At 38.2% G+C, this 27,641-nt stretch overlaps 1 protein-coding gene across 2 annotated transcripts in view; it reads right to left on the reverse strand.

Annotated features, from left to right (window-relative positions):
* RGS7BP (regulator of G protein signaling 7 binding protein) overlaps nt 1-27,641 on the reverse strand; it is a 119,232-nt gene that overhangs the window by 31,822 nt on the left and 59,769 nt on the right. The window contains exon 3 of one of the 2 annotated variants that reach the window (XM_027101027.1): nt 11,145-11,275. In XM_027101027.1, coding sequence (XP_026956828.1) covers nt 11,145-11,275 — 131 coding nt within the window. Of the gene's footprint in view, nt 1-11,144; nt 11,276-27,641 lie in introns of those variants that run through there. The other variant, XM_027101028.1, reaches the window with a different exon arrangement.

Below are 27,641 nucleotides of genomic sequence, written 5' to 3' on the forward strand. Positions count from 1 at the left end.
AATCATTTAAGAGTTGCAGACGTTAATGTTACTTTATCCCAAATACTTCAACATATAACTCCTAAAGAACAAAAATGTTTTCCTACATAACCTTAAAACAATTAGCACATGAAAAACTTTATTTAATTTTGATTTAAATGTTTCAATTCAATTTGATACAGTGCTATTATTTTATATATATATATATATATTCTATATTCAAATTTCCCCATTTGTTCCAATAATGTCCTTTATAGCTTTTTTTTTTACATTGAAGGATTCAAATAAGGATTATGTACCACATCTAATTGTCATGTTTCTTTATTCTCTTTTAATCTAGAATAGCATCCTTGTCTTTTTTCATTTTTCATGACATTGATATTTTTGAATAAAGAGTCTGGGCCAGTTGTTTTAAAGAATGTCTTTAAATTTGGATTTGTCTGATTGTTTCCACAAGTCTAGGTTCAGAGTAAACATTTTTGGCAAGAATATTATAGAAGTGATATTGTGTCCTTTTTAGTGCATTGCATTAGAAAGCGTATGTGTTTGTCCCATTATTAATGATGTTAGTTAAGTATTGATTACTTGGTTAAGGTGATTTCTTCCAGCTTTTACCATGGTAGAGGACTCTTTTTCCCTTTGTAAATATTAAGTAATCTATGGAGTGATTTATTAAGATGTTATAGCCTTTTCAATATAAATATTTCTTTAGGTTTGCAAAAAGTTTTTCTATTTTTCTTAATTATCTATTTCTCTCTGTTTTCCCTATTCTTTCAGAATCCTATTTCATGTTAGAGTCTCTGGATCTTAATTAGCCCTATATTCTATATTCACTGTGGGGGGCTGAGCTCTGGGAGAATACCTAGACTTGACTTTTCAGGTCCCTATTTTAGGCTCTCAGTATTTCCATTATAATAATTGTTAAGAACTGTGAAGGGTCTGAGATTTCCCTCTACCTGTGAATTAACTTGTCACAATCTCATGGATCCTGGAAAGAGACACGAGACTCTGGGTTAGAGACAAAGAAAATTTAGCACTCACAAAATTGTAGTAGAGTATCAGCATTTGTGTTTATTTCTTGAGTTTTAATTCCCACAGGGAGACACAAGAAGAGCCAGATCATTATACCTCCACACACACACAGGAACCTTAATCTCAGGAACCCTGAGATTAAGGATCTGAAGTCTTCTATAAGCATGTCTGCCCTTTGCGCTAGAGGGAAACGTTTTCATTATGCTGAATCAATCGTAAGCATGCCTTGCTCTGGAGGGGAGGCACTGTCTCTGTTTTTCAAGAACATTTACTAAATAAACATCCTTGAAAAGATAGTGTGAAACAAAGGGCAGTCAGTGCCTCACTTTGCAAGAAAAACTCTGTTCCCTGAAATGCAAGAGCCTGAAGGAGAATGATCTCCCAACACTAATTAACCCATCTATTAAAATTTTATTTGATGGAAAACACTTTCATTTCCAACAAATCCCGTTGCTTCCTTTCTGTTACAGTTACTGCTTTTGAGGTATGACAGACCTAAAATAAATCTGTTGATTACGTTTATATTTTAAATTCTTCATCTGTTTCTACTTTAAAATTTGTTCATCAAGTATTAGTTGTTTGCGTGTTGCCATTTGGTACCTCCCTTTCAGGGTGTTGATTTTTCTTAAAAATCTGCTAATCCCTGGATGTCTGTTTAGCTTTGTCCTTGAGGATCTCTCTTTGCCCATCATTCTGATGAGTATCCTCCTTCTGGTGATTGGAAAAGGGGCAGGATGTGTGGCTGGACAAGGTGTGTCTAAAGCTTGTCTTCAGGGTGCTTCTCATCTCCGTTGATAAGTTTACCTGGGCACACAGCCTATTTTTTGGGTCCCGTGTTTGCTTTGAGTTTCCTGTTTACAACTCCTACTCCAAAGAGATATGTGGAACAATTTAGCCTGGGAAAAAACACTGGAGTCATGTGCTCACTTTCTTCTTCCTCTGCAGCAGTCCTTATGGAGGATTCGAGTTACTTCACCCTCTGTTCTGCTTTGCTGCCTGGTCCTGACACTCACAGCAGGTGTCCTCCTGGGGTAAGCAATGATGGTCTTGGTTACTCAGTGTGGGGCAGCCCAGCTTTTCCTGAATGCAATTTCAAACATTTATTTCCCTGACAACAGCTCCAGAAATCCTTCCTGTGATTTGCATTTGTTGACTCCTACTTTGAAGTATGTCTGGAATTGATTTTATTTTTGTCGTATTTTGCTCCTGCATGAATTTCTTTTGTTTCTTGAGTTTCTTATTGGTTGTGGCTTCATTTCTTCATTTATATCTACCAATCCAATCCCTGTTGCTTTCTAGCTTTGAGAAATTCCTCAATTTCTGGTTTGTTGAAATCATACTTCCTTGTTTTTCAGGGCCATGGGAGACTGTTTTGTGTCTGCCGACCTCTATTTTTTTTTTCCTCTTACAATTAGTAGGGCCCATTTGACAGAGTTATGGCAAATGGATTCTGAGTAAGAGTGATGTATGCCTCTTCCAGATTGGCTTCTAAAAATCCTCCCATGGGAACATCCATGCTTTCTTTTCTCCCCTGACAATTGGATGGATTTGGGGAATGGAAAGAATAAAAGGGCCCACCCCACCCTAGCTCTGGCATTGGACTATGACAATGGTGAATAATGAACTCTCATTGTTCTAATCCATTGAGATTTGATGATGTTTCATGCAGCTGTTACCCTACCCTGACAAATATAAGAACGAATATGGATTTATTCTTTTCATTATATCTTTTGCTGTTATTTCGATGGGTTTTTAGTAGGAGGGGAAATATACGTATGAGTTCAGTCCAACATCTCTGGACAAGCTTCTTTTTCTCCAATTATACTCCCTCTCATTTAACAACAGATGCAGAATGAAAGCAAATTCCTTTGCTTATTCAATAATTATTAATTGAAACTTTATCTGCTCCAGGCACTGTACTAAATGCTGGAGATACAATGGTGAGCACACTCAAGGTGATCAACTCTGGAAAGGACAACAGACAACAAATCAGGTGTCTACCCCTCAATGTAACACGTGCCTGGGGGACACATTGCATGGGCATAGGCCCTGCCTTGGAGAGCCAGGAAAAGCTTTCTGCAGGAAAGTCCCATCTAAGTTACAAACCAAAGAAAGCATAGGGTAGACCAGGTGAAAGGGATCGTTGTGGAGTGGGGCAGGGTGGACAATATGTTTCAGGCAGAGGGAGCAACTGGAAAGAACTTCTAAGTTCAAGTTCCTCGAAGTAGTTCAAGATGCCGAGGCTGTTGAGATGGGGTTGCTGGTGAGAGATGAGGCCGGAGAGGCTAGCAGGGCTGTTCCATAGATGTTCTTCTGAGCCACATTAAAAAGTTGGCAGGGGAGCGCCTCACAAACCTGAATGTTGGCCTATCTGAGTTCTGCATCCCCAGCTTCCCCCGTTTGACCAGTTATCCTTAGAAGGAGCACCTGTTTCTAACATCAGGTGGGCTGTCTGCTCTGCTCTCAGGAAAGGGTCAAGCTGCTTCTAGATGGTAACTTCAAGTCAAAGTTTTACTTTGCCCAAGAGTGACTATGCATTTAAAATCATTTTTTAGTATGAAATGAAAAACTCTGTCCCCTGAAACATCAGTTTCAGGCCTCAGTGAACAAGTATTTTCTTGGGGAGGGGATGGAGGGGGAGGGGAGAAGGGGAGCCTTTAGAGCACCTTAAAATGTCACTAAGCTGGCTTCACCACTGTTGAGAACCAGGATGTCAAAAAGTTGGCCACTTTCCTCAGGGCCTCGCAAAGCTTTTGGCCTTCAGCTCCTTTGGGATTTCCATGTATTTTTAGCCTGTTTATGGATAATATTAATAGGCATGTTTGAGGAAAAGTTAAGGGAAACCACACATGAAGCACATACCAGTTTGGAAGGCTAGTTATTCTTATATTTGTGAGAAATGGTCAGTTGTTTAGGAGGAAAAAAACCACATGTGATTGTGGGGCAGCCTCAAGAGTCCCAGAAGACTGGGCTGGGGTCCTTTATTTAGAGTGGAGGCCCCTTTATCACACTCCACTCTGGAGACTTCTTTCCTCCTCTTGATCTCATTTCTCCCATCCTCTTTCTTTTCTATTCATATTTTCCTCTCTCCATTTCCCCTTCTCCTCTCCACTCCTTTCTTGCCTGCCTGTCTTCAGCCTATCGTGACAGTAGGAAGCATTGCCATAGTGTCTCCTTGGAGGCCCTGAGTTTGGACTCCGATGTCCAGCAGAGTCAGTTTTATCCATTTGTGTACATTTCTCTAGGAATCAAAACAAAACACACTAATCTTCTCTGAGCTAATATTCTGTCACTGCACTATCATTTCCTTGACGGCAGGGGCAAATTTCCTATGTCCTTTGTGCTCTTGACACATTATCTGCTATGATACTATACACAGGGAAGGCTCTCGGGACAGTTTTCCTACTGACTGTGAACAACTAAATGAACACAGTTTACATGAGATGCGTGGAAGCTTATCCACATGGTTACTCTCACTCTCATGCATTTTCATAACGGGTAGGAGATTTATAACTCCATCCAGTGTGAAAAGGACTGGGGAAATGTAAGCTGTTTGTTAAGTAATCCACTTTTACTCTTGCATTTCCAAAAAGCATGTAATTTAAATAGAAATAAGTTATATTAGTTCAGTTAGTTGTTTGCCTATATTAAAAAATAGTTTCAAAGGCTTTTCTACACTGTGGTAAGAAGATATTCATAGTGCCATAAACACATAGTGGAAAATAATACTTATACCATAAACAGAAATCCATTCTTGCCCATACACTGGGAAATAAACATTTTCCGATACAGAGCTATTTCCCTCCCCCGCCCTGTGTCCTTCTCTGTGCTCCTTGTGACACTGTAGTCCTATCATTGACCCCAGAGTAGTAGTCATCTTGGTGGTTCCATTAGCTGAGTGAGGAAGCAGAATCACAGGGCACAGGAGAAGAGCAGACAATGGAAACACATTTGAGGGAGGTCCCTGTGAGGCTTTCACTTCTCCATTTCCAACCCCCAAGGTAGAGCAGAACAATGTGCAGACGGTATTGACTGTATAGTTAATTAATTTCAACTTTCCTTTAATGGGTATCATGGCTAAATCATGCTCCCTTTGGATCACAGCAAATATCTTATAAATCATTAAATGATCTACGCAGTTAACTTTCCCTCTCATCTTAAAAGTAACTCTCTGAACTTATTTTGGTAAGAAATTAAATATACAATAAATTGTAGCCATTAAACATGGTATTCTGGAATACGCGCACCAATCATTGTCAGATGTGTGGATAACATTCAGCCCATGGTGCTAGTATCTTTCATTTCCCGATTTGATATGTTCTCTTGCCTTTCTCCAATGTGGCTTAGTGGGAAATGGTCTGGTGTAGTGGAACAATCATGAACTTTGCAGCAGGATTAATGTGCTCTGTGACCTTGGACAACAAGTTACCTCTTTGAGCCTCAGCTTCTCCGTCAGTAAAATGGGAAAAACGATACTTGAGGATGAAATAAGATGACATGTATAAAGCCCCTGGCAAGTAGAAAGTATACAATAAGTGGAAGCTATTATCATTGCTGTTATCCTAGTCCTCAGCTGACATCTACTTTGACAAAAGGTGATGAATATTGTGTCCTGGTCACTGTTTGGTATTGATATATGAGGACACGGAGACAGAGTAATAGATGGTGTTAGATTGCCCTTACATTCCAGAAGTTGGTTATATTTGGGTTCTCCAGATAGTACAAGTTGTTCTGGTCTTGGGTCCTTTGCATTAGATACCAATGTTTATGAAGTTGTGTCCTTCTTGTCATTAAATCTCAGATTAAGTTCTACCTCCTCGGAGAGCTTTGACCATCCCTTCTAAAGTAGCCACCCAGTCATGGTCACTTTCTATTACATTACCTATTCTAATTATTGACATTGTAATTTTAGTGTTTGGGAGTTTTAGAAATTTTCCCCCCCAAATTTTAGAAATTCTCGTGAATATTTCTCTTCACGAGACTATATACTCCATAAGAACAGGGATCTCTTCAGCCCTGATCGTTTCAGTCTCCCAGTACCTTACACAGGTGCTCAACAAATATTTGTTCAAAGAACAAATGCATGTTTCCACTCATAAGTAGAATCATAATCTATTTTAAGATTTATTCTGCTTCATTTCTTCAAACCTAATGTTCTATTTTAGTATCAATTGCCTCATTACATTGGAAAATGAGGCTTTACTTGTGGTTTTATTCTATTTCCGTCTCTGCGTTGCTTGTTTCTTTTATTGGTGGGTCATTTTCTTTACATTTCTTAATAGGAGGCTGAATACCCTGGAGTCTTTACTGCTCATATTCTATTCTTTGTCTTAAGTTTATCCTGTATTTTGCTGGATGGATGGCGGTTCATTAATTTCTTATGAGAGCATCTTGAGCTCTCAACTCCCACTAGAGTTTGACATTTCTCTCTTCTTTCCCCTTTTGTGACTACATTTCCTCCACATTTTTTCTCTCTTTATATATACTGGTGGCACATTGCAGGGGAAGAACCCATCTTATCTCAGGGGGAGGAAGGGATAATGGTATACCTTAAAGGACCTGGGGACAATCTGGCTGTAAGTGATGGCAGAAGAGTGGAGCAGAGTCAGAGAAGACCCTTGAGAGAGCAAGGAGAGATGAAAATAAAGATGAAGGAGCAAGTTCACATGTGAAGAGGGGCTGCACTGGAGTGCTCTCTCTTCTCTGCTGCTTTCAGAATGGGAAGGTTGTCAAAACTGACTGACTGCGGGGAGAATGGGAGAGAGGAAAGCTGTGGTCAAAACGGCAGGATCATCAATTCTCTTAGAAATCTGGCTTCACTTTCTGCCAATAGAGTGAATGAAACCCGTGGTCGCATTTTATCTGGTGTCAGGAAACAGGCAATAATGGTCAATATGATACATGGATTCAGTTGTGGGGAAAGACTTCCTACCTACTAACTGTGAAGAAGTGAGAGAGACTATTTTTCACTATAAACATAGAAATTAGACTTTGTCAAGTAATGGCCCAAGCTAAAACTTTAAGTGTTAAAATATGAGATTACACAATGCCTGAAATTATTCCCATCTGTCATCTTCTCCACAGTTTTTCAGAACCACACTCTGTATGGTATAATCCAATAGCCTTTATTAAATGTGGGTTTTTATCTTATATTACCATAATTTACTTTAACTTTCTTGGCCATGAAATAAGACAATCATCTTAGTACTGTTTGTCTTCATTTTTTTGGCAATAGCATGATCTTATAAAGTATAAAAGATTTCCAAGTAGATTGTACCAATCAGACTTATGAGACAGCAAAAATTCAGAAACATGGTGCATGCAAAAATCATGAAGGTCCACTGAAGATGTTGTTAAGGACAAAGGATATTTATAATTTGCTTAATTGGGAGAGAAGGACAATCTTCATTATTAAATTCAAGCTTTCTGCAGAAAATGAGATTTAAAATGATTTGAGGCTTATTTTTCCCAGAAACAAACCATACTCCTTGCCCCTGCAGTAACCTTGTGTGACCTTTTTCTTCAAAGAGTAAACACATGACTACTCAATACAATAGTAAAACTAAATGTGATATTCAATACTTTCTGGACTTATGGTGGCAGTCAGGGAGGTAATTAGAAATAAAAATAAATTAAGGGGCTTCCTGGGTGGCGCAGTGGTTAAGAATCTGCCTGCCAATGCAGGGGACACAGGTTGAAGCCCTGGTTTGGGAAGATCCCACATGCCACGGAGCAAGTAAGCCCATGCACCACAACTACTGAGCCTGCGCGCTCTAGAGGCTGCGTGCCACAACTATTGAGCCCGTGAGCCACAACTACTGAAGCCCATGCGCCTAGAGCCCATGCTCCACAACAAGAGAAGCCACTGCAATGAGAAGCCTGTGCACCATAACGAAGAGTAGTGCCCGCTCGCTGCATCTAGAGAAAGCCCACATGCAGCAGTGAAGACCCAACGCAGCCAAAAATAAATAAAATAAATTAATTAATTAAAAAAGTAAAAGTACAGAGAATTGGAAAACAATTTGGCTTCAGAATCTAATCACAACAAAAAGTTGACCAGAGACTCTCATATAGAGCCCAAATAATGATTCAATTACAATTCCTGTTTTTCCTTGATAGAAGACAAAGAGTAAAGAAGAATTGGCCAAGCTGTAATAAGAAATTAGGACGGAGAAAAAATTAGCTAACCTAAAAGTTATCAAAATACGAATTTTTACCATAGCATTAAAAGAAACATATCAGAAAGAGATTCTAAGCAGAAAGAGATTTCGAGTGTTATAGACTAGAATGGGAATCACCATTCCCCTAAGACTCTGAGGACTAATCTCATCCCTCAGTATCTGTATGTGTGTGGGGGAGAATGGGGGGTTGGTTCTAGGACTTGCCATGGACACCAAAATCCATGGCTCAAGTCCCATAGTTGGCCCTCTGTATCCGTGGTTCCATATCTGTGGATTCAAACAGCCATAGATTGTAAGCATAGTACGTGATCTGCGATTGGTTGAATCTGTGAGGGTCAACTCTATTTGATTTCTTGAAGGGACTGAGTGAGCTCATCTAGACAGGACCCCTTCCAGCCCAAGGCCACACTAGAGATACCACTGTTTGGATAAAGAGTATATTATCTGGATAAAGATAAGTATATTATCTTAATTCTTGGTAGACAGACTTCTGTCTAGTGGTGATAAAGAATAACGCATACAACAAAGTTGAAAGTATGTACTTAGGTGAGTAAGAATAGCCAGGTAAGGGCTTGAAAGTTTCCATTTTTATACACATGATGGAGTGATTTCCTTTTGTTTCAAAGGTAGCAAAACAGTTATCCATCTTCACTGTGTTTCAGAGTCACCTGGAGTGCCCCCAGATTCTGATTCAGTGGGTCCTGGACAGGATTCATGAGTCTCCATGTTTATCCAGCACTCTGGATAATTTTGAAGCGCATTTTCTAAGGATTTGCACTTTAAGTAGTAATGATTTTAGAAGAATCAAATAGAAATCCATCTGGAGACTTAATTACAATGGGGAGAAATCAAAGATTCCATCACGTATATTCTTTTTAGAGTCATACTTAGAGTGTTAGGTGCTAGAGCAGGGAGCAGAGGTTTATTATTTTTAAAGGAAGAGGCATGGAAGGACAGGGATCAGAGACGGACAGTGAAGATAGGAGGCAGTGCAGACCACATGAGCTGATCAGTTAAGAGATGATGTGTTTTTTATTTGTGTGGTCAAGACCAAATACGATAAGGAAGAACCTGGATGAGGGAATCCCTGTTACTTTTAAGCAGAGAGCTAGCAGAGAAGGGTCTTCCTTTCAAAAGTCATTTGTGAAAAGACAGAAAGTAGGAGTGGATGGCAGGAAGACCACGTGAAAAACCAAGGAGTTAGAGTGAGACAGGGAGTGGGGGTCACATGGTGTTACGGACAATCATCAGGGGAGATTTCAGGGGCAACACGGGCATGAAATACTGCAAGCACAGCCAATGCAGACCTGGGGAAAAAAATGACCCATACCCAGTCTAGTCAACCATGATTAGAAAGAATGCAGATACTACTCTGTGTGTGTGTTCATATGTGAATGCGTGTGTGTGTGTGTGTGGGGGTGATGGTGGCAGTGTATGAGAACAGAGAGGACAAACAAAGACATTGGGCCAGTGACAACTGTTTGGGTCATCAGTGTGTCTGAGTATTCAATTTTCTGATCAGGACTCCTGAGTGTCAAGGGGATAATCTCTCCAAACATGAAGTAAAGGTGGAAACCCATGAAAATTCAGCCTTTAGAAGGAAAAAGAAAAAGATAATATTCGTGTATCGAGAAAATAATCTCTCTTTGGAGCAGCGTAGCATAATTTTAGTTCTGACTTGTGCATACATGTGTGTGCAAGATTTGATTTTTACAGGTACTTTATCATGTCATCTAGTTCCTCTCAAATTGCATGCTCATTTGATTTCATATCTCTTCTTTAGCTGCTTCTTCACCTGAAAGGTCTTTCTTTTTCCTTCACTGTCTGAACCCTATCCTCACAACCTAGCTCAAGTCCCACGCTTTCTAAAAGATTTTCCCTGATTATTACAGTTTACTGACCTTTTCTATCTCTGAATTTAAATCATAGACAAAGGTTACCTTCTGTGCATCCCTCTATTTCTTGATCTCAAGCACAAAATGTTTGCATTCAGGAGGCTCCCAAAAATTATTGCTCAATGAATTAGCAAAGAAAATATAGATTGAATCCTCCAGTGACAGAAACTTTTGGCTTCCTCCCCAGCATCCATTCCATTCCATTCCACCCTGTCCCTTTATGCAGTAGCCACTGGTTGGGTGGGGTTGACTCATCTCCTAGCTCCAGGAATGGGCCTTGATTGCCTAAACCAATCAGTTTAATTCCATCCCCTTGGCTACCGTGATTGGTTCAAGTGTAGACATGTGGTCTGACCTGGTCCAGTTGGAACGAAGCTCAGGACATTTGCTAGTCTATAAGGGGAGAAATTCTCTCTGTATGCATATGTGATGACTGAAACTGTTGGAATCAGTTTGCAAATGTGTGGGAAGGGCAGCTTGAGGGTGAAGTCAACTCCCCCCACCAGAAGGCAGAATATCACTCAGAATGGGAGTCAGAAGTCTGATCAAGCCATGCTGAAGCCACTGCTGCCTCTAGAGGTTTCATTCATTTAAGCCAATATAGTCTCTTTATAGCTTAAACCAGGGAATGAGATTTTGTTTGTTGAGTTCCTCCTATTTTTAAATCTTTGGGACACAACTTATAATTTGTCGTCTTGCAACCAAATACATTTAGGGAAGTAGCAGCAATCTTGGATAGCATTTTCTACCCTAGTAAGATCATTATATAATTTGGCTGCCCATGCTGATTCTAGCCAAAATCATGTTCACAAGTGGTAAAATAATAAATTTGAGAATTGTTTCTACCACAATTTCTATTCAAGGTGGTCAATGTTCTTATGTACTTTGATAGTACTGATATAGACTTCTTTTATTCATTTATATCAAACATTTCCTGAACATTTATATCCATTCCAATTGTGTATAGATAGACAAATGGTACATATAGGCCTTTGCAAAAGATGAGGTTTTGTTTAACATTTCTCAGTGTTTATGGCAATATATTAAATGAAGATACCTTTTCGATGAAATTGAAGAGACCCCAGCAGACATATGGATTTTAGCATCTCTGTTGTGTACATTTCTAAGCAGCATTGCAGCTGAATGTAGAGCCGACAGATTTCTGGATGGATCTCACCACCTTCTGGGCTGCAACAGAATGAAAGAGAAAAGCTGTGAACATTCTCAAGATTTCACTCATCAGCCATTTGTCTCAGCTCTGAGAGGGGAAAATGCCCACTAAAGATTTCTAAAGCCTTGGGTCTAAAATATAGGACTTCTTGCTTTCAAACCAATAACCAAGGTCACAGTTCTTACATAAGTGTCTTTCTGAATAACAGCTCTTAATATTTTTCCCCTTCAGCAGCAGATTTCTGCTAGGAGCTTAAAATCATAAATGTTTTAAGTAATTGAAAATATCAGACATTTTCAATTTAACTGTTGGAACAAACTCCCAAAATATATTTAAACCATAAGACTATCCTAGCTTGCAAGAAGAGATTAAAAACTCTTATTTTTAGAGAAACTAATGAAGAGCTATTCAGTTACCAGTTAGAAGATAGCTCTTTAGTATTAAGGCCCTAGCATAATATGGTTAGAGAGCCAAGATACAAATTATTTTTATCAGTCTTTTGTCTCAGTCTAAAGGACATCCTTTATTGTTTGCTATGGTTAATTTTTCAAAGGCTAAGTGTTTTTAGTGAAAAAATGAAAAATTTATGAAAAAAGAAAAGTAATAAAATTCTAATAATTTGGCTTAACAATCTAAGCCTAAATAAATACTGAATTTATGCTCTAAAATTTATTATAAAGTACTTGAGCCTTTCTCTATTAACTGTGGTAAAGCAAACAAATGTGAATATGATAAAACATGGAGTGATCACTTTTTAAGAGGAGAGGAATTAGTTGTTGATAGAACACTATTTTATATGCAGGTAAAATAGCATGTATTGAATAAAGCAAACTAAACAAAAGGGATACAATTTAGAGATAGATTAGAAATGAAAGAAGTCTAAAAGGGAACTCTGTCAAATGTCCTAATGTGTTATCTTTATTTTTATCTCCATTCATTTAAAATGCAATGAAATCTGACTAAACAATGCAGCATCTGGATTTGATTCTTTTGTAAAGTGGTCAGTGGCATAATGTCAGGCGCTATTATCAGAAAAAAGATGGTGGCTTCATTTTTATTTAAGTTCTGGAATCACACTATAAAGAATTTGTATTTACATAGCATTTTACAATGATAATAAGTTTATATTTTGAATACTTATTTAGTAGATGAGCCAGCATTATTCAACAATATGGCTTATATAACACAGGAAAATGCAGAATTCTTTGCCTGAGTATGAATGATGCCTGCAAAGTTATTCTATGTCTTTCCTGTGTCAGAACAAAGGACCTCAAAAGAGCTCATATGCAAAATTTGGCTTTATCTGAAAAATAAGAGCCTATATTACTTTCTCATCTGTGTCTCATGGGTCCAGCCCTAGGCCAACACTGGAATCAAGTATATCTTTGGCGGAAGTCCCAGATTTTCTTGCAGAGCTTCTTCCTCCAGGTGCTTTCCACCCTCAAGCTATCCTCCTGCTCGCTGGAGTTCTCCCCCATCCCTCTGCCACACACACACAACGCCTCATTATTTCATATCATCTTCAGCCTTTCAAAATGTCTCTGCGTCTGTCCTCTCCCCTCTCCTCATGGCCCTGCCAGACTCAAGGAATAATGGGCATCAGTGGTTCACATAATAAAAAGTGATCCTGGTATATTACCTGCTAACATTGATTTTGATAGAAAAAACTGAAGGTAATGTCCCAAAGACAGGCTAGAGGGAAAATATTTTAAAGCAGGCAGGTCTTTTCCGTGCTGCGTCATCATTTCCATCATAGCTGCTTATTTTCACCTAGGCATAACATTGGCCCTAGTGGCTCATATGCAGATTAAAAAAAAAACTATAAAGAGTCTGTGGTATGTATTGTACATTTGATGAATGGGGCAATTAGCCAGTACAGTATCGTTCCAAACCATGGAGTATTCTTGTTGTCAGAAGTACAAAATATGTGTTTTGTGGCCTAGTTCCAAAAATATGCAAACTTCATATATATATGACATTTTATGTAATTTAAACAAATGATTACTGTATTAACAAATCTTTAGAGCCAATATATTATTTTACAGCTGGACTGTGAGAGACAAAGCAATGTATTAAGTGCTTTTGAAAAAAAGGCATGTCAGAACAGAGATTAAAATGCCTAACTCCTATCATTTCCTTGGGTGCCAGCTTCTTAATGCCTCTGTAACCAACGGAGATTCTCTAAACTGTGGAACCATTTTGCCCTTCTTACATGTTATGGGAGGAAACTGAATGGATGCTGCCAAATCAGCCTAACAAAAATTAATTGATGCTAAAGTTGCGTTATAAATTTTCTGGTTAAAAAATTCTTACATGTGCTCATATATTATCCTTTAACATCTTGGAAAATTGAAGTATAGAGAAAGAAAGAAACTAGTCAAACAGCAACGGGCAAGTTATCTTTTGTGTTAGCGTTTCCCAATGCCTTGACTAGGCTACATTAGCCTCAGGTCTTGTACAACTTATTTCTCCCACTTTAAGAGCTCTAAGCTGTATTACTGCTACTGATTTCTAAAAGTTCATTAAAAGAAAAATTGCTGAATGGGTTATAATACGTCTAATATGATCAGTGGGCTGAAATACATTTTTGAGAAGAATTAAGAGCATGTAGGTTATTTTTGTAACAAGTGAGCAAGAGTCAGAGCCTGGAGAACGGAGGAAAAGTCAAGAAAACAACAACGTGGAAACTTGAAACTTCCTAGGGATAAGTTATGAGGCCTAGGGGAGATTTCACATTGAAACCAAATTAGGCCTACATACTTACTCCAGGAACGGAAGCAACTTAACTTAGAGGTAACGTTACCATGTGTGACTTGATGCTTAGTCTAAAATGATTTACTCTTATTAATCCAGCTGAGCTCTGTGAGGGTCACCCTGAGGTGATGCTCATTTAATTCAGTGAAAGAAATTTCAGAAGTTAGTGACTTAGGTGTGATTATTTATTTATTTTTCTATTAAGCAGAAGTCAGGAGCTAACCTGATCATTTTGATTAATTTGAAAGCCTAAGTATTAGTAGAAAAACACCCTAAAAATTAACTTCGACAATATTTCAGTGATTTAGAGCTCAAGTTGAATCCAAAAACGTTTAAAATAACTGCCAAGTTATGAATCTTTCAATCAACTCTTTAAGGATGAGAAACAGGATTTAATGTCTTAATATTAGGACTTAAGAGACCTGCACTGGTGTAGTAATAGGGGGACAAGAACACAGACATTGCCTAAGTCACCCCTTGATAATGGAAATGCTCTCTAATGTGAATATTCTTTTTTTTTTAAATTCTTTTTTTTCTTTCGGTATGCGGGTTTCTCACTGTTGTGGCGTCTCCCATTGCGGAGCACAGGCTCCGGATGCGCAGGCTCAGCGTCCATGGCTCACGGGCCCAGCCGCTCTGCGGCGCGTGGGATCTTCCCGGACCGGGGCACGAAACCGTGTCCCCTGCATCGGCAGGCGTACTCTCAACCACTGCGCCACCAGGGAAGCCCATAATGTGAATATTCTTATTTTATAATTCAAGAGTAATATGATGAACACCCACCAGAATGCCTAAAATTAAAAAGACTGACACTGCCAAATGATGATGATATGGAACAACGTCTCGTACATTGTCGGTAGGAGTTAAAATGGTACAACGCCTTTGAAAAAAGTTCTGGAAGTTTCTTATAAAGCTAAACATATACCTCCCTATGACCTGGCAATTCCACTTCCAGGTATTTACCCAAGAGAAATGAAAATCTGTTCATAAAAAGATCTTTTTAAGAGTGTTCATAGTAGTTTTATTTAGAATAACTAAAAACTAGAAATAGCCTGGGTGTCTGTCAAGAGGAAAGTGGATAAAGAAACTAGAATATCGTACATCAACTATACTTCAATTAAAAAGAAAAGCAACTAGAATATTCCTACAATAGGATAATACTCAGTAATTAAAAGGAGTAAACTCCTTATGCACAGAACAATACTGATAAATCTCAAACACATAATCTTGAGTGAGAAGATCCTTATACAGAAGAGTAAATACTGTATGACTCCATTTATATGAAGTTCTAGAACAGATAAAACTCATCCATAGTGATAAATATTAGAACAGTGGTGGAGAGAGTATCGACTGGGAAGGGATATGAGAGGGAACTTTCTAGTGTTAGGGTAGTATTCCATATCTAGATAAAAGTTTGCGTTACCTGGGTGTACACATTTGGCAAAAGTTATTGAATGGTACACTTGAGATTTGTGCATTGGATTATATGCAAATTTCATTTTTTATAAAAGAACCATAGGCAGTGATATTTCATAAAGGAAAGTACAGATGAGTTCAAAGTTTGTCCCGAAGCTTTTGCAACATGTACCTGGAAAGTATTACTTAAGTGTAAAGAAAGAAAGAGAAAATTGTAGTCAGAGAGATTTTCAGTATATTATAAAATACTTATTCCTTAATTTTGTATTAAGATGTTTTAAAGCATGTTTCACACGGAAGTTGTTGTTAAGATGACTTTAAATTAAGTTATAAGCACTTTTCTTTTACATATTGTATTTCCTCTCCTTTATCCTTTTCAACCCTTTCAATTGAGGCATAATAAATAAATGAAATTTAAAAAAAAGAACCATAGGCAAATATTGAACTCCACTCAAAGACAAGCATGCTGAACTGTTTAGGTGTAAAGTGTCCTGATGTCTGCAACTTCAGAAAAAAAATACAGATTGCGGAGGGATAGAGGGATGAACATACAGATAGATGTGTGGTAAAGCAAGTATAACTTGGCATAAATTGAACAAAACAACTGGGAAGCTTTATGACTAGTAAGGTCAAGTTCGGGGGTTAGCCTACTGGGGATTTTGGTTATGAAATGCCTTGGCCCTGCATCTGTCTGCTCTTTTGCCAAGCTTGCCAGACTTGGTGTTTTGTGCAGCTGCTAATAGCTTCTTGAAAACCAGCAAAATGTTTGTTATTTTGAAAGTCTGTCCCTAATGCAGTGGTTTATATATTTAGATGAAGGCAGAAAGACATAATAAAAGGAAAATGGGTTCCGGAGTCAGAAAACTTAGCTCTAAATATAGACTTTGCTGTGTAGAATTGTGATTGTAGGAAAACCACGTTAAGTTCTCCAAGACTCAGTTTCCTCAGCTGTGAAATAGGCATAACAACTATTCACGACCAAAGTATCTCAAGGTTGGTGCAAGGATGAAATGAGATCATGTATGGGAAAACAAGTAAAAACTGTGAAGGATTGTTAGAAGTTGGCTGCAATCCATCTAAATACATCAAAGTTGTGTATAATCTTATACACAAGCCTTATGGTTGTGTATAATCTTTAGTATTAAAACTTCTCTGCCATTCTAAAACGTTGTTTACAGCTACCATACATGGAGCTGAAGGAGACTTTGGTTAAATAAACATACCCTTAGGCTGAGAAAGAAAGGTGTGACCCCATTGACAACCACTCAGCATTTCACAGACTTTGGTGATGACAGATAAACACTTGGGGGTTGTCAGCTAGCAGAGATGGAAACCAGAACTCCTGTTGCAGAAAGTATATCCAAGTCGTTCTTCTCGGAACCACCTCTGTTGGCTGTTGAGCCAAATGGCAAGGAAAGACTCAGGGAACCAAATGGGATGAGGGAAAGGGATGATATTCTTTGCTTTATTTTTCAGAGCAAATAGCTGGGGAGGAAAGGGATTAACTGACCTACCCTAGGATAGTGATCTCCAGGATATCTCTTCAAATACCCCCAGTGGTTTCCTCTCAGATAGATTCCACTTAGACAAGGATATATCCTAATTCTGTGCCAAATTCAGTGAAGGCTTCAGAGCCCAGCGTTCATACGGTTTCATGAAGGAGATTTCTCAAGGAGGCTCCATGAGTTTACATAATCAGTGAATAGTCAGAGGGCAGAGAGGGCACAAGTGTGTGTGTCTGTGTGTGCATGTGCGTGTGCGAGACCCAGTTATTAGTTTAGGTTTCAAATTCTTAAAATGTAATTACAGGGTCTCTGCAAGTTCATAAACACAGAACAGATGGCAGGTACCTACTAAATGACTATACTCTTTCATAACAAAATAAGCCCTGCAATAGATAGAGGAGCCCAGTTAAGCAGAAGAACAGAAACAAGATATTTTTCAAGGTATCTTTATATAATAATAGTTGACTCTCTCTTTTGTCTCCAATTTTCTCATAATCTTCCTTTTAGTGAATTTTTATGAAACTTGTGTTTTAAGTGGCAACCTCCTGTATTTTCTTCACAGAAAGTCATAGCAAGTTTGGCTCCCCCAGGAGCCTTTGAAGAAGTAATTGCAGTAATCCCCTCACTTCACTGCATGTCAGTTTCATGGGAACATATGGCTTGGTGACTTTCCTGGCCACTGAACACAAGTCTGGATCAAATTCTGCCTTGGTGCTATTCGGGTTCAGTCAGAAATGAAACTTGACTTTTAACAGCAGAGTAAAACCTGTAGTGCAACAGAATTATCTTTTGGTAGCTACTTTGCATACCTTTTGCAAAGCAACAGGCCTCAGAGGGGCCACACCTTTTATGATTTAGGGCTGTATTCTGGTCTTCATCTCCCTGTTGTTTTGGTCTGCCCTCTGGCAGGATCTTTGACATTTCCCCATGACCCAGTTGAGAAGTTGATAAATAATGGGTAGCATTACCAAGCACCTTGTTCATTTTTTTTCCTATTTAAAGAGTAAAACCGGGCTTCCCTGGTGGCGCAGTGGTTGAGGGTCTGCCTGCCGATGCAGGGGGCGCGGGTTCGTGCCCAGGTCCGGGAGGATCCTGCGTGCCGCGGAGCGGCTGGGCCCGTGAGCCATGGCCGCTGAGCCTGCGCGTCCGGAGCCTGTGCTCCGCAACGGGAGAGGCCACAACAGTGAGAGGCCCGCGTACCGCAAAAAAAAAAAAAAAAAAGTAAAACCTATATTTAAACATATTTAAGCACTTTCAAAAAAAATCAATAGCCATCAGTTTCCTGACATTGTGATACTTACAATGAAATAAGACTAAAAATATTACTATTGAATTGTAAATCATCTTTTATTCATCTTAAATGTTACTGTTTAAGGCATTACTGAGGAGAGCTGGGAGCAGGTGGTGACCTTTGTGATGCTGAAGAGCCTTTTTGGGCATATCCCAGGGCATCTGAGGTTGGAGGAGTTAATGGGCTGAACATCATAACTTTTTTTCTTGCTACCTGAAACTCATGCTTATTGATCAGGAGAAAACTAACATTTACAAGGCACTATTCCTTCCATTTCCAGAATAAAATATCTTATTCTGTCTTGGCTTCTTCTCCCAACCTTCCATCCTTTTTGGCTTGAGGGTCTTTTGGCCTTTCCATCTTTCCCTCTGATTTTCTCAATGTTTTTCTCTTTATGGTCTCTGGTTGGGACTTATGTGGGGTCTGCAAACAGCTCTTTAAGCCTTGGTTCTCCAGGTCTTGTGATTCTTACAGCTAGCAGATGGAAGCCTGTGGCTGGTGGAGTCTTTGCTGAGATGACAAGTCAGCACGATGGGTTACATGGCGACAGCCAGCCCTATCCCACTGACTGTAGCTAGGATCAGTTTATTTTTAAGTATATACATATTTACATTTATATTTAAATTAAAGAAGTATATATATATGTTTCCACATTTTAATGAGAAAATATTATTTTGCATCAAAAATCAAGATTTTCAACCTCTGATGCTTATTGTTTTCACCTGGTAGCAATGATCTTCAAAGATCAGTTATCATTCAGTGATCATGTGTTACACTGGAAAGAATTCAGCTCATTAATTTTCATTATATTCAAAGTCTGGGTCATTAATTGCAGCAACTGGTTAATTCCTGCTTTAATCCACTGGAATTTTAGGGTTCAACATATTAAACTGTTGGTTTATCTAAATGGCATTTAGCTCCTTATTCTTTTTTTTTTTTTTTTTTTGCGGTACGCGGGCCTCTTACTGCCGTGGCCTCTCCCGTTGCGGAGCACAGGCTCCGGACGCGCAGGCCCAGCGGCCATGGCTCACGGGCCCAGGCGCTCCGCGGCATGTGGGATCTTCCCGGACTGAGGCACGAACCCGCGCCCCCTGCATCGGCAGGCGAACTCTCAACCACTGAGCCACCAGGGAAGCCCTAGCTCCTCATTCTTCATTTGATCTTAGCGAAAAGGCCAAGAAGCGATTAGCTCCTCATTCTTAATTATGTCTTTAAACTAGGTGATGCTATATTTTTCTTTAGCTAAAGCTATAGGCTTCATCAATATTGCCAGAACAATGACATGACTTTAAAACAACCTGAGATAACTGGGCTGACCAAATTTAACTTATTCAATTAATCCAAAAGAGAGTTTTTGATGAAAAGAAAAAGAAATTTCCCCATCTCATTTAACTGCACGGCACAAAATGTTGATCAGTACTTTAATATCTAATGATGACAATTCAGTATAGTTACATATACCAATATGTATAGTTATAGAGTAACTAATTGTCAAATCCATTGTGGTTGTGGCTTCTTCTTATATGTGAGAGACTGTTTATCTAGAGTGATGGCCTGAGAGGTGACAAAACGTCATGAGAGTCCAAAATATAGCTCACACAGGCCTGAAATTCTTTTTTTTTTTTTTTTTTTTAACCTCACAAAACGATTAAACCAGGAAGGCTCTTTGGGGAGCATTTAGGAAAAGGGTAGAAAGATGGCGTCTGTTTATCATATAAATAACAATGGCAACTACATATAGCTCCTCCTATGTGCCAGAGCTTCAGTGCTGCCAGTTTAGCTCTCTGGCTCATTTTTCAGTTTACATGAAGGATCTTGAGAAGAGTTAGAACTTTTTTAGCATTTTGCAGTCTACTTTTCCAACTTCAGACTCCTACCCAATGCTAGAAGTTCTTCAAACATTATACCTAATGGGATTCTCTCGTGTTATTCTGTCTTTCTATTGGCATGCAATGATAATTTGTATTTTTTGCATAACTCTCAAAAGATGACACTTCATGACAATATGTTAATGTGCGTTTCTAAGACAGATGTAACAGCTATTTTCTACAAAAAGGCAAAAGCTTTATGCAAACAGAAGAGACCAGTATCTATACACATGGAAAATATCATATACTACCATGAGTTTTTTTCACTGGACTATAAATTCCTTGAGGCCAGAAAGTTTATCTTATTTATCTCCATAACCTGCAACACTTAATGACTGTCTGGTACATAGTACGTTCTCAATTAAACAGTTCACCAAGGCAGCCTTAAAAAGTAGCGCCTACGTGATATGCAGAAGCTGAGGCTGGAATTACAGTGCTTGGTTCTGCCATCACCAGCTCCATTTCACAATTAGAGATTGGTTTCTTAAGAATTTCCTTTCTTGCAGCCTTCTTTTTTTTTTCTTTAAGCTGTTTTATAAAAATAATACATATTAACAGACATTTTATGTAGATAAGTAAAAATAAGGAAAGGATGACTTATACTAATACCAGAGGTATCCATTATTAATGTTTTGGTATGTTTCCTTCCAGATTAATATCCCTAAGAGCAGGAAGTTTTATCCATTACTTCTGTTCCCCAAGCACTTAGCAGAGTGCCTGGCTCACTGAAGGCTCTCAATCCATGATTGTTTAAATGAATCAAACTGAATGCTCAAGGCTGACCATGTATGAATCCAAGTGTTACATGTAGTGTTCTCAAAGGGGCAAGGCTAGTACCTTCAGAGTGGTCAAGTCAGTGAAGGAAGCAACGGTAATCTGACTACCTGAGGGGGAGAGCCCATTTTACAGCAGTAGCTCACGTTTTCTCAAAGAAAGAAAAAATATTAACATAAAGGCCACCTTCCAACCTCCATATAAAGCATAAGTGGTCCTGCAACAAACAGTTCTGGGTTTAGATCTTGATTTCATTACTTATAACTATGTGATCTCAGGCAACTTTCTGAACCTCTCAGTGCCTCAGAAACTGAATTAGGATAGTAATACCTGATTCATAGCATTATTGAAAAGATTTAAGTGAAATAATAGATGGGAATTATATGGTCATAACAAGTACAAATGAATGGGGGAAGTATTCCAGGGAGGCAATTCTGCATGTAATGCCTAGACATCTTTACAACTTTGTTACAGGCTTTTTTTCCTATTTAATTATTAATTCAAATAATATTTATTGATTTCCTGCTATTAACAAAGGGAGAATCTGGAAAAAAAGAAGGAAAGCGTCACTTTTTCTGGAGTCCTTTTTTAAGAGTTCATGGAAACTCCCATTATTATCCTATGGTGTTTTTATTTGGTGATAACATATTGTAAAGTCTCCCCTAAGACATTGGTTTTTCTGAACAGTGACAGGAAACTTGCAGTCTTTTGTTTCTTCCTTGATGTGGTATCATTTTACTGCCATCGGGTTTTCACCTTAATGGCTCCATCATGGAGATCTGCATATAATATTTTTTTCTTTCTTAATGGTAAAGTATAATGTGCCATTAGGTGAAACAGAATGAAAGGACTCTGCACCTCTGCCAACAGCTCAAGTACAGAAATAGCTCTTCCAAGCAGACAGACATATGGGCAGGAGAGAGTGATTTACAAATCTTTAGGTCAGTCTCTCCAATAGAGGCATTACTTCTGATTTTTAAAATAGTATGAGTTATGTAAGATCATTAGCCTTTAGCTAGGAAAAAACAAAAAGGGTCGTGGGCTTCCTCACAGGACTTGAGGGTAGGAACTCGCTTTATTATTTCTTGGCATTTGATTCAGCATTAGCAAAGTAAAATAAAAAGAACATTTCATGGGAGTTTACTAGGTGCCAGATACCATGCCAAGCACTTACATCTCATTTAATTCTCCCAATGAATCTGTGAAATAGTTACTGTCCTTATCCTTAGCTTACCGATTCAAGGAAGTGAAGTTTAAGAGAGGTTAAGGAACTTGCTCAAGGTCAAACTAATTGTAAACACAGTGATAAGACTCAAACCTAAATTTATGCTTTTAAGTACTCTGTAATATTACCAGAACTGAGTGCTCAGGAACTGAACTGTATTTATATCTTTGTCACTCATCTCATGCATAGTTATTGAGAGCATACTTTATGCAAAATATTGTGCTAGGAATGAAATAACTTTTTTTCTACTTTTTATTTGTTGAGGCCCTTAATTATTGTAGCTTAAGTTGGCCCTACTCCTAGTTCTTCAATTTTTCCATTTATAATAAGTGCACAGTGATATTTTCTGCCTGGCTCAGGGAAATGCATAACACTAAGGGAGCATAAGTGTATAACACAGGATGCATGCCAGGCTAGTGCAAGCTGGTGTTTGTGGGGGGAGCGGGGAAGACTGCCAGTGAGGACAGTGTGTCCCCTAAGCCCCCAGGGGTCCCTCCATCTAAGCAGAGCAATGAGAGTGGGGAAAGGGTGTGTTAAATATTGGGTATGGAGTTCTCTTTCTGGCTTTTTGTGCTCTTTTCTGATGCACAAACATGAATGGATTGAGTGGGGAGTGCGTAGGTGCCCTTGATGCTGTTCATGGGTCGTAACTATTCTCTCTTTTGCCTACCGAGAGGGAGAAGTCTCCAGCATGTAATGCAGAGGGCTCTTTATTATAAATGTGAGAGTTCTCTGCACAAGAGGAGGAATAAACACTATAGATTATTTGCAAAGCATTTTAGAAGTGAGCAGTGAGATAAATATATTAATGCAAATATATGACATTGTTGGTGGCTAATGGCTCAGCCGACTTAGACCGTAAGAGTTTTAAAATGTTAGACAAGTAGTCTTCATACTTTGTATATCATGCATCCCTACCCATAAAAAAATTAAGTATGCACTCCTACTATACATGTATTTGTTGATACACCATACATATATAATGATATTAACATATTGGGCATATTAAAATGTAAAAAAATAGGCATTAGAAAAAGAGACCATAAAATATAAAGTTACAATATTTTCTTTCAGATCATCTTGCACACCGTTTGAAGCCCACAGGCTAAGATCAGAGGTTCTCAAACTTTAATGTGCATTAGAATCACTTGAAAGGCTTGTTAAACCGTAGTCTGCTGGGCTCCATCCCTAGAGTCTGGGCTGTGGCCTGATCATTTGATTTCAAATAAGTTCCCAGCTGATCTAGGAAACACACTTTGAGATGCAACAGGTTAGCCTAATACAGCCTTACCCCTTAGGGAAGGTATGCAGCATCCAATGGAAAGAAGCAATAATGATGGCCAGTAGAAAGGCTGATATTTAAAGCAGACGACCCTGTGGAGAACCCCCAAATCATAACACACAGCCACAGAGATGATTTCATTAAGCAAAAGAGTCGCTTAATGGAATCCAAGTATGTTCCAGGCACAAAGAGAGAAAAATGTTTTCAGATAACATTCCAGATACACATTAAGGAAATCTTAGTAAGTAGATCCAAACCCACACCTTAGCTCAAACTTAAGCAGATGGAAGACCATGGGAGGTTCCAGGACGGCAGTGATACAGCATCCCACATGGCAGACACCCCTGAGAAGCCAAGCATGGCTTGGCAGACTCTTCTGAGAGCCCTCCTGGAGGGTGAGCATTCAAGTTGAAAATCCTATTTGGTTTGCTCTCCAGGTTTTACTGGGCAAGGCTTTATTCTAATTTTAAAAACGTCTTGTTTTAAAAGTTTTGCTTCATTTTGGCCTTCTTTCATTTCTTGTCTTTGAACTCACATCGCAACACTCTTAATACAAACTGACATCTTATTGCAAACCAAAGGAAGTGCAGTAACACCGACTTTACAAATTAGTATATGAGTTAATGAAGAGCCCCCAAATGCTGAGATGACTGGAAAGTGACACTGTTCGGGCAAGGGCAAGGATGATAACCTCTACCTCCTGCTCTGAACAAATCCCTTACAGGGGTGCTCATTTGGAAGCCAGTGGGAAAGGCAGGGAATTCATAAACTTATGTTCCAGCTCACACTACTAATATTCCAGAGACTCATAACAGAAACCAAACGTGCCTACAGCTGATGAAAACTGCTTGAAGGTTGTTAGGCTGTGGCATGGACAGGGGCCTGCAGTCTCAGGGCAAAGTAAAGACAGCTCCTCTCTGGCTTTGTGAAAGGTAAAAATCCTGCTTGTGTTCTCTGGACCTGCTGCAAGGGTGGGAAACATCCTTCAGCGGAGTGTAACAGGGAAACTGGAAAAGTTGATCCAGGCAGGAAATGGAAGAATAATAGAAGCCTGGCTGACACGAAGACAGAGGGAAAGGACCAATGGGGACAAGTCTGTGTGGGAACTTAACTACATTTCATGGTGGAAGGTTATGCATGCTGGCTGCTAAACCTGCAGTGAAACATGGAATTTAGCCCATTCTTTCCCAGGGGTTTGGGTGGACAGGAAATATTTATTTATTTTTTTTTTTAGGAATTAATTTCTATTTAATTTTTACACTACCATTTCTCTCTGTCTTGTTTTTATTTTTTATAAACAGTGCAGCTACTCTTTGTGAAGAATGTCATTCCTTTTCCAAGTTGATTACTTTGACTAGTGTGTGCTTAAGTTACATTTCCCAACATGAATATGTGAAGTCTCTGAGTGATATACACACATTCATTTCCCTCGCCTGTGAATTATGAAAGGCAATTTCTGTTGCAATTTAAACATGTCGTGTAATTAAAGATACAAATCTTGAAATGTTTATCTTTTTTTCACCATTCTATCCTTGTTTTTACATACACACACACACACACACACACACACAGAGGCACACACGGATTTTTTTATGTCAAGCATGCAGTGTTCTACCAGAAAGGAACAATGTCAAAAATAATAGCAAGGATAAAGAAAAATAATCACCCAGTCTACATGGAGCCAAGAGAAAGACTTAGAAAACAGAGTCAGAAGTTGTAAGGCAATTTTCCCAAGCATCAAGCAGTATTATATTTGTTTGCTCTCTGAAAATGAGAAAATAGTATTATGACAAAGTTAAAATCATTTTTAGATGAAAAACAAATTATGCCCAAATCCCACATCTTAATGTATCTAAGTTAACTTTCGTGACAAATTTTCTAAACTTTGACTATCTGGGTATTTGCTTTTACTCAGTTAAAATAATTGTAGGCCAATTTTGTATTTCTTTTTTTTTAAACTTATCACCCTATCATAAACATTTTCCCATTTTGAATAATTTCAACATGGTAATGAGGGTTAAGAAAACCAAATGTCTGTCCTCCAGAGCAGCACTGTTCAACAGACCTTCCTGAAATGGTGGAAACAGTCTTCTGCGCTGAGCAGTGTGGTAGCCACTCACTTCATGTGGCTGCTGAGTCTGAAATAGGCTAATGTGACTGAGGAACTGAATTTTTAACTTTAAAAAAAATTTATTGACGTATAATTGATTTACAATGTTGTGTTAATTTCTGCTGTACAGCAAAATGATTCAGTTATACATATATATATACATTCTTTTTCATATTCTTTTCCATTATGCTTTATCACAGGATATTGAATACACTTCCCTGTGCTATACAGTAGGACCTTGTTTATCCATCCTATATATAATAGTTTACAGCTGCTATTCCCAAACTCCCAGTCCTTCCTGAATTTTTAATTTTATGTAAATCTAAATTTCAATGTCTCCAGCATTATATAAGTATACCAATTTCACTGCAGAACTACCAAACCTGGATGTAATTATTTTTTGACATGTTGCTAATTTACACTGTGTAAGATTCTATATATTATTTCACCATGTGCTTTATCACCTATTAGCAGAGTTGAATCTTTTCCTTCATGTTTGCTTATTCCAATTGTGTGTTTATGCCCTTTGTCTATTTTAGGCTGAAGTCTTTGCTATAAATCCCATGCACTGTATTTCTTTATTTCTGGCAATAGTTCCTACTAATTTCATATACTCCTTTTTTTTTCTAATTTGTATCCCCTAGAATTTCTGTACAATTTTTTCCATTGTATTTTTTTAATAAGCATTAAAATATTTCTGCATTTTTACTTACAGTTTCTTGTTCGAGGGTTTAAAACAATTTTAATAAGATTAACAGTTTCGCCTGTATAAAAACTAAACTAGTATTAAAACAAGAGAAAGATGCAACCAGTGATTGCACTGAGTAAAATGGACAAAGATGTTTGAATAATATATGAAACTCATTCAGTTCATAAGAAAACAATCCACTGAGAGGTGTAGCAAGGTTTTTTGCTCATTTTTTGTGTGTGTGTGCCTATTATCTGCTACACATTTTATTCCATTGGCATCTGGCCTCAATTTTTGTTGTGGAGAAACCTGCTTTCAGTTTAATTGTAGTTCCTCTGTAGGTAATGTCTTTTCTCGCTGATTGCTCTTAAGGTCTTCCTTTTTCCTTGGGTCCTGTTGTATCATTCCATTCTATTTTCTCTTTCTGATACTCTTATTAGAAATATGTTGGGCTGTCTCATTTTAGTCTTCATGTCTTCTTAACCCCTCTTTTATATTTTCTGTACTTTTCTCTGTTGCATTCTCAGCATTTTCCTTAGATCCATCTTCCGGTTAACTCTTTTTAGCTGTTTATCATCTATCCATTAGGTTTTCATTTTAAGGATCATATTTTTTCATGTCTGGAGTGAGTTCTTCTCCAAATATAGTTGGTCTTTCTACATACCCTCTTTTGTCCCATGTTTTTAATTCTTCTTTTGTGCCTTTATTATGATTTAAGACATGCATACTCTAAGTCATTATCAGGTAATGCTATTAACTAAAGTTCTTAGAGAGTTAAAATCCTACTGTTTATTTTGCATGTTATTCTTACCTTTGCCGGGTTCTTCGTGTTTTACAATTTAAGCTTGTTCTCATTTTCAGCAGGACTTTATCTGTATATTCCTGAGAAGTATTGCTTTTACACTACAATAGCAGAGTAAATCCTGGTTATAATTTCTTAGAAGGCCAAGTCAAGTAAACATCGTGGTTACTTGTGCTGGTGGTACATTATGCAGGGACTACCTTTTCCACAGAAGGAAGGAAGGAAGGAAGGGAGGAAGGTCTACAAATTCAAGTAATACTAGGTCATCTGTAAGATTAACTGTGAAACTACAAAAAGAGAAACTACAAAAAAACTATAAAAAGGCTAAAAAACAAAAACACCAGAGATTCATTAATGTAAGAACTAGCATTAAAGTGTTATGTTTGCAGGTTTGAATTTGACATTGATTCTTCCATGGAAGCCATCATTAGGAGAGGAAAAAAAGTGAATCCTGATCATTTATTTTTCTTTGAACAATACGAGACTTGAAACAAAAATACCCTGATTTAAGATTATCTGAGCATTTACCACTATACCATGACCATGTTACCTCAAAACAGAATCAAAAGCTTCCAAATAGATAAAACCATCAACAGACACCTTAGAAAGAAAAAAGCAACATTTAAAAGTCCATAAAAATCTTCAATTTAAATTCAGACCCAGGTGTA

Source organism: Aethalodelphis obliquidens, unplaced genomic scaffold (genome assembly GCF_003676395.1).
Source record: "Aethalodelphis obliquidens isolate GAN/ISIS:26980383/991018 unplaced genomic scaffold, ASM367639v1 scaffold4, whole genome shotgun sequence".
Taxonomy (NCBI): domain Eukaryota; kingdom Metazoa; phylum Chordata; class Mammalia; order Artiodactyla; family Delphinidae; genus Aethalodelphis; species Aethalodelphis obliquidens.